The sequence below is a fragment of the Acanthisitta chloris genome, unplaced genomic scaffold, assembly GCF_000695815.1.
Source record: "Acanthisitta chloris isolate BGI_N310 unplaced genomic scaffold, ASM69581v1 scaffold18703, whole genome shotgun sequence".
Lineage (NCBI taxonomy): Eukaryota > Metazoa > Chordata > Aves > Passeriformes > Acanthisittidae > Acanthisitta > Acanthisitta chloris.
Window position 1 is genome coordinate 3,884 of NW_008666761.1, and position 7,820 is coordinate 11,703.

Genomic DNA, 7,820 nt, shown 5'->3' on the forward strand with positions numbered 1-7,820 from the left:
AAGCACTGTTTCTCTTTAAATTCCTCCAGCTTTCCAGGGAGCAGCTTTTGATCTTTACCTGTGGCTTTGTTCTTTCTGTGCCAGGTAAAAGCTCATTAAATGGTGCCTCTGTAGGCAGAGACATCCTGCACCTGCACCTGCCTTCCTGAGAGCCCCTGGAGAGCTGCAGCAGGACATCACACAAGCTCTTGTTTCATACCATCTCCTGTCCTTGGCAGGAAAAGCTCCCTTGTGTTTCCTGAGGGAGCATTCCCTGGCCAGCAGCAGCTCCCAGCTGGTGCCACCTCCCTCCTATGTGCACACAGGTTTTTGGGGTTCTGATGGAATCACTGACATAGCTGAAGTTCTGGACATTCAGTCTGTTTTCAGCTGTGGCAGCAATGGGGCAGAGCTGGGCAGTCTGTGCTGCTTACAAAGTGTTCTGGTGACAGATGACCCTGCTCAGGTGTGCTGGAGGCTCAGGCCTCTGGGCAGGTTGCTCCACATCACTGCTTTGGACCTCCCCAGCCCTGTGTGGAAACGTCCTGTTGTAACTCCGTGGGAGGAAGGAGGCAGCAGAATTTACTCTGTCCTTGCAGGGTTGCAAGGAGAGGAAAGGTGATTGGCTCTTCAAATGTGGTTGAGGCAAATTACTTTCTCTCAGGTATAACCCAGAGTCTGAAACTATGGATTTTGGCAATCCAGGCAAGAATGAGCACAGAGCTCCATTGGTGTTTGGTTTTGGGGCTGAGATATGAGGACACACGTTGTGGTTGGTGCTGGAAGGAGACAGGAGTGTGCAGGACTTGCAAAGTAATTCTTTTATCCTAAACACTACAGAGCAGGGCTGAGGCTTCTCCATCAAGTCCCAGCAAAGACTGAAATGCAAAACCCAGTTGTGCTGTGATTCAAGCTGACAAACGTGGTGATTGCCAGTTAAACCAAGAGTTTGTCCTTTAATGAAGGCTCTGTCAGCAGTTTGGCAGTCTCATTTGCAATCTTCTGTATGCACCAATCTGCCAGAATCAGGACAGCTATTTTCTTTCCCTGCAGCTCTCCCTCAGCTCTCAGAGAAACACTGGATTCTGTTTGCCCTTTCTCCCCACCTTTGTTGGCTTGAGATAGCATCAAAACCAGGTTAGGGAAATCAGAGCTGTTTGATGCCTGACAATGCTTGCTTTAGGCTCTTAAAGATTTCCTCAGAAGATGCCCCTGATAGAACAGGTCAAAGCTTGTCTGCTTTATTTTTCTCTCTGGCTCTTCCTGGTCATGCTCTGCAGCCTCTGGTGTGGGACTGGTGCTGAGGAACACACCAGACTGATCTCTCCGCATGCTGCCCCAGACTTGGGAGTGTGGAGATGTGTGGGGTGTGCTGGGTCAGACTGGCCATGTAAACACAAAGGAACAAAAGGAGGTGTTTCCTTTCCTGGTGTGCTTTTGGCAGAACAGAAACTACTGTGGTTCTGGTCTGCTTCCCAGCTGGGATGGCAGCAGGGAATGCTCTGTGCTGAGGTGTGTCAGGCTGCCTGTGGGATTGCTTTGTGCAAGACCCACCTGCACTTCCAACACATTCAGTCTTCTTCCTGGTGTGTCTGCTAAATGGGTTATAGCTTGGGTGACCCCTCTGGGACCACTGCAGAGCTCCTCACCAACATCTCATTTGAGCACAGAGCTTACCTAGGGATGAGCTGGGGATTGTTCTCCACAGCAACTAAAACTATTGATAGGTGAAATGTTTGCCTTGAGTTGATGTGCCACACTTTGCTGCTGCCTTCTCTGTTGAATGTTAGGCTCTTGCCACTTATCTCTGACAAGGCTCTGTTTAACCTTCACTGCTCAAAAAAAACCCCCAAAACAAAACCAAAAAAACAACCTCACAGAAAACCATCCCAACTCAAAAGCCTCAAATGCAGAGAAATGATAAGCAGGAGATGAAGTGGGTTTGATTGCTGTTGTTTTGGAGATGGGTCCTTGCTGTGGCTGGAGCAGTAGCTCTGTGTTTAGTGCCATGGTCTGGGCCATTTCTGTGCTGAGGGAACCCTCTGGGGTCAGCTCTGACTCTGTGACATCCCCAGGTCAGTGACACATTGGACAGCTCCACACACCTGAGCTATTCCCTCAGTGGGTGATTTTGCTGACCAGCATTGCCCTCCTGTCTCATCCCACCAGTAAATACAACCATGTGGGGGTTTTGCTGCCTTCATATTTCTTGATGGCAGAGAAAAACATCCCAGGATTCTGTACTTCAGCTCCTTTAGAGCTTGGAGGTGATGCTACAATTCCAGAGCACTCCAAGCTCTTTCCTGCGTCGTGGCTCAATGCAGCATTGACAGGAGACTCGTCCTCAGACAGTGGGAGGCACGTGCTGTGCTGTCGTTATATTGGTTCTAACACCATTTTTTCCCCTTCTTGGCAGATCTTCTGAATTTGGCTCCTGACTAGAGCTGACAGATGATGGAAACATTTCCTCAGCGATGTCTCTGGGGCGACTCCTCCGACGTGCCTCTTCGAAAGCTTCCGACCTCCTGACCCTGACTCCTGGTGGCAGCAGCACTTCACCGTCCATGCTCGATGGGGAGATCATCTACTCGAAGAACAATGTCTGTGTCCACCCACCTGAGCTGCTGCAAGGCATTGGGGAGCACCATCCAGGTGATGGGGTGTTGCAGACACTGCTCACTCTCTCTTTTTCTCTCTCCTGGGGGTTGTTTCTGTCAAATTCTACATCTTGGGCTCGAAAGAACAAAGAAGGGAACGGGGCAAGGCAGTAAGTGGAAGAGTAAGGGAAGCCATCCATGAGCTGATCCTTCACTTCTTCTTTTAGTAGGAAAATTGGTGGTATTTCTTCTTTCTCTTCTGGTCCAGCATGGATTTACCTGGTTCAGTAAGTCTTTTTGTACTGCCAGAAGTTGTCATTTGAGGACAGTAACTTCTGTTGCTCATTCAAATCTGTGAATTGTTCAGGAAATCCAAGTATCCTCTTGTAACTGTCATTGCTGGAGTGGCCTCAGCAGCCACTGGTGAAGGGAAAAGCAAGAAAACCTGATTGTGGCTGAAGTAAATGAAGATAAATGAAGATAAATACTGCTCTGTCCCTTTATTCTCATCTGGTCCTGTGCTCCTTCATGTTCTCATCAAAGAGCTGTGGCTCCTGGCTCAGCTTCACAAAACGAATTATTCAGTGAACATTGACCCTTGCTTTCCTTTTTTGTGTGGGTGACTTCTTTTATCATTGGTGTTCCATGAAACCTGTAGCCCTTTAGCTACATTAAGGTAAATATTCTTGAGAAGTCAATGTTCAGCTGGCACTTGAAACTGTTTAACTAAGAAACAGCACAAGTTTTTCATGTGACAACATATTTCACAATCCTCTCTTGATTAGTAATCCGTGCAGGAAGTCCAAGTATTTGCATGTCATTTCTCTGTCCACTTAGGCCAGAGGGAGTTTGGGCTACTCAAGCCATATGCAGACTTGCAATGGTTTGCAAATACTGGATAATGTTGAGCACTCCACAACTCCTTGGGCAGAATTCTGTCCTGGTAAATAGAAGGGTTTGTTTTGCCCATGTGTAATGGTGGTGAAGTGGGGGGAGTCATGGAGTCCCAGAATGGTTTGGGTTGGAAAGACCTTAAAGATCATCCAGTTCCAACCTCCTGCCATGGGTAGAGAAACCTTCCACTAGAGCAGGTTGCTCAGTGCCCCATCCAGCCTGGCCTGGAACTAAAGCTGTTTAATGGTTGGACTTGATGATCTTCGAGGTCTCCTCCAACCTGGATGATTCTGTGATTTCCAGGAATGGGGAGATGGGGAAAAAGAACTTTCAGAGTTATGCAATTCCCTTAGACCAAATCTGTGTCACATCTGGTTGCTCCTGTGCTCTCTCCTAGGCTATTTGTGCTTGTACATGGAGAAGGATGAGCTCCTGGGCACCACGCTGATCCTGGCCTGGGTGCCCAACTCCCGCATCCAGAGGCAGGATGAGGAGGCTCTGCGCTACATCACCCCCGAGAGCTCCCCCGTCCGCAAAGCTCCGCGGAAACGCGGCCGACACGCTCAGGGCTTCGGCCCCGTGCTGCCCCCCGAGCAGAGAGGGACTGTGATCCCCAAGGGGGACGAGCCCCTGGCTCTGCGGGATGGGGCCTACGTCAGCTCCCCCTCGTCGGAAGGGGAGAAGCTGTCCCGCCGCTCCCCCCAGCCCCCGCGCAGCGACTCAGGGATCCTCTCCACCGTCAGCTCCCAGGAGGAGCAGAACAGGTCGGAGCTGTCGGCAGAGGGCACGGAGGAGTGTCTGGACTGCAGGCCAGAGCCGGGGGAGGACGAGGGCTCCCTGGAGCTGTCTGCTGATGATGTGAGCAGGGACAGCACCTTTGACTCTGATTCGGATGCCTTCTCCTCCCCCTTCTGCCTCTCTCCCATCAGTGAAGCCCTCGGGAAGAGCAGCAGTTCTGTGTTTCTGGACAATGAGAGCAGGTGAGTGCATCCTTTCTCTGTTTCTGGGTGCTGAGCTTGGAGATGCTGAAGGAAGTTGAGAAACTTCACAGTGGCATCGAGCTGAACGTCCTGTCTTGCTTCACACTCCTGTAGAGCTTACAGGAAAGTGTTTGCCAGCCAGTCCTGCTTCTGGCCCCAAACACCCAGTGCTGTATTGGTACAGCCTTCCAAGTGAACTGTCTTGAACCCTGGCAGCAGCATGGCTAAATTAAATAGGTCCTTTGTTGCCTAATTGGCTCTGCTGAGGAGATGAGCTCGTTGCAGCTCGTGCAGAGCCACATCAAAGAGCCTGACTGACTTCCTGCACCCTGGGCACCTCTGCAGGGCCCTGTGCTGACACAGCCTGCGAGTGTGGGCTCGTTTTGCTGGTGTTCAGAATGTGGTTCCTGTGCAGACAGCTCAGTATCAACTATTGCATGTCTAACCTGGATATTTCTGTCAGTGCTCCTCAATGGCACCTGCAGTAAACTCCACACAGGGTTAGAGGGCACCTTGGCAAAGGAATAAGGAACAGGAGACACCTGTATAACTCACTCTCTTCATACGCAATGTTTCTGGCTTTCTGGTCCATGCCCTGTTGGTGTATCACTTGTTTCCATCTTGGGGAGGATGGCTGTGCTGCCTTCCTGAAGCACTGTGTGGCTGAGTTTTTAGGCTACAGCTCAGCCTTGAAGCTACACCTGAAATGAGGAGACACAAGTTCTCCTTTGTGCTCGTCAGCAATGCACAGATTGCACTGAGACTTGACAGTTGAAGAGATTTTGCCTTTTTGTTTTATGGGCTAATCTCCAGCCCAGAGAGTGCCAGTAAGAACAAGGTTTGTGAGGAAGTATTTTAATGGATTCAACTCTCTCTGGATATTCTAAAACCCTTCAGTGTGATGATGTCAGACTTTGTATCAGCTTTGCATTCAAGATGTGCCCTGGCAGGATGCTGCAGCTAACTGTGACCCTTGGGGTTTGCTGGGCATGAGTTCTGCAGCACCTGGGCAGAGGGTTGAGTGGTGGTTGTCCTGTCCTACCCCATCCTGCCCTCTCCTCTGGCTCCAGAGGGGCTGTGGGGTGCCCAGGGTGAACCTCTGGTTTCCAAATTGTCTTGAACATCAGTTTGACAGTGTCTCTTTTAGCTCTCCAAATACAAGGCCTAGTAGTTGTTTTTGGCAAGTATTCATAAGAGTGTAGAAGACTTTGGAAGCTATGTAAATGTCATGAAACACACCTTGGAAAATAGTCTAGGGAGGTCTTTGACTCTGTTGACTGTATTTGTTGGTTTCTACCCTTTTGTCCCATTCAGGCTGAATTCTGGCACTGGGCTGCAACCTGGGGCTGGGACTTGAGTTGTCTGAGCTTTCAGAGGTCACGTTGGGTTGGAAATTACTTGGCCTTGACTTCAAAAAGCAGAAACCCCCCAAATCCACTGCAACCAAAGCCTCTGTGTGTATAAAGTGTATAAGGTATATAAAATGATTTTTTTCCTTGAAGCAGCACTGTGTCTTTGACCTGTCTCAGTCACTCTGAATAAAGTGAACTTTGAGGTGGTTTTTAAGCATGTTTTTGGTAAGTAAAGTATAATTAAAACGCTTTGGGAACATTTTTGAGTTCCAACAGTAAGATTTAAAGGGAAAATGTCCCTTTGGCTCTATGTGTGTGTATAAGTTGTGGCCTCTGCTGTGGTCCAATACAGGGTCCTTATCCATTGCAGTGCTTGGAAGCAGGAGGAGAGAGGGACACGTTCAGAATAACATCCTGACTGCTGAAAACCAGGAGACTGAGCTCATCCTGGGGAAATCCCAGTCCTGTCCTGGGCCACAGCCACACTGTGGTCTCGGGGAGCTTTGGCACAGGAGAGGAGCTGGCACAGGAGGGTCCCAGGCAGTGTCCAGGGCACAGCGAGTGGGCGAGGACTGTTGTGGTTTAACTGTTGTGCAACACTTACACTCCGAGCTGCTAACAGCGTGGGGAAAGGAAGGAAGTGCAGTTTATTGCATCTTCCCTGCCTTGCCTGTGAATTCCTGCAGCGTTTCCCTGCCCTCTGCCGGCTTCCCTCGCTGCTGCCGGAGCCTGACAGCTCCAGGCAGGCAGAGCCTGCTCTGCACACACAGCTTAGGGGCTTCGTTGGCTTTTTCCCCTCTTTATTTCTTTTTAACTCCTGTGGTGCCAGTCTGAAGCTTCACAGTGTTTGTGATGCTCACATTTGGCAGCAGATTATTAAAACAGACCTTTCATTGTTTGGGACTTCAGACTGGAAAGGTTTTTGTCGACATTTTTGTGCCAGTTTGTTCTTCCCGATAGAGCCTCCTTGCATGGAATCCACAGGATCTTACAGACTGTTGGAGCTGGAGATTTGGCATTGAATACTTTGCAAAAGTCTTGTCAAAAAGCATCTCTTGTTTCCTGCATTCCTCCCAGCGTTTTGGGGGGTGGAGGAGGCTGTTTGAACAGTCACTACAAGCATGAGCACAGCTTCCTTGTTTCTTAAGGGTTTGTTTTGGTTTTTTTTTTTTCCTGCTGGCTGCTTCCCCTCTGAGCCAGAATTGGAGTGGGAACAAAGTTTGTGCTGCTGGCAGATTGTTTCAGCTCTCTTCCCTCCCCACCTCCTGGTCACCTCCTCCTCCCTGCCAGGAGGAACGACTGTTCCTGGTTGTTTCCCTCTGCACTGGGGAATTGTTGTAAAATCAACTCCACTCTTCCCCGTGGTTGCTGCAGAAGCTGAAGGAATACATTGCATTTCAGTGCCCCCAGCTTTCCATGCCATTAGATATCCTCAGGAATGGAGGAGTGGGACACTGTGGGAGAATTCGGACGTACAGATAGACTTGGATCAGATGAGATCAGGAGCTCAGTGAGCTGCTTGCCAGAATTCCTGTGTGACCAGGCGTCATGAGTCCCACCTGCCTCTTGGAGCACCCTGGAGGAGGTGGCTTGGTCCCCGGGGCAGAAGGGAGCCACAAACACATGGTGTCTGCAGAAGGGGATGGGGAGGAAGGAGGGAGGTGACCTGGGGACCTGTGAGCTGCACGAGTTGGTCAGTGTAAGTCAACAACTCGTCTGGTAGAACATAAGGAAATAAAAAAATATCCATTGGATTTTTTCCTCTTTGCTTCCCAGTCTGACAGGCTGCCAGGGATCCCATGCAGCAATCGATGCTCTCCTCCCATTTACACAATTCCTGGGGCTGGGAGTGATGGGAGTGTCCCAGCAAAAGCCTACACACGCTTGCTTCTCTTTTTAGACCAGCCTGGCCCCACTGCTGCAGGGTGCCCTCATCTCTTATGGAAAAGTGGCCTTACTCCCTGGGGTTTGTGTCCTTCTTAGCTTTGGGGGCCCTTTTCTGCTCCCAGGACATGGAT

The 7,820-nt window shown here is 50.0% G+C and overlaps 1 protein-coding gene across 1 annotated transcript; it reads left to right on the forward strand.

Moving 5' to 3' along the window:
- Positions 1 to 2,453: 2,453 nt before the first annotated feature.
- On the forward strand, positions 2,454 to 4,450 carry LOC103799915 (TBC1 domain family member 16-like; the record flags this gene model as incomplete). The annotated part of the gene is made up of 3 exons (XM_009072268.1): positions 2,454 to 2,631; positions 3,868 to 4,049; positions 4,176 to 4,450. Coding segments are annotated over exons 1-3 (635 nt in total), but the record flags the coding sequence as incomplete, so codon positions are not given.
- Between the last annotated feature and the right edge of the window lie 3,370 nt (positions 4,451 to 7,820).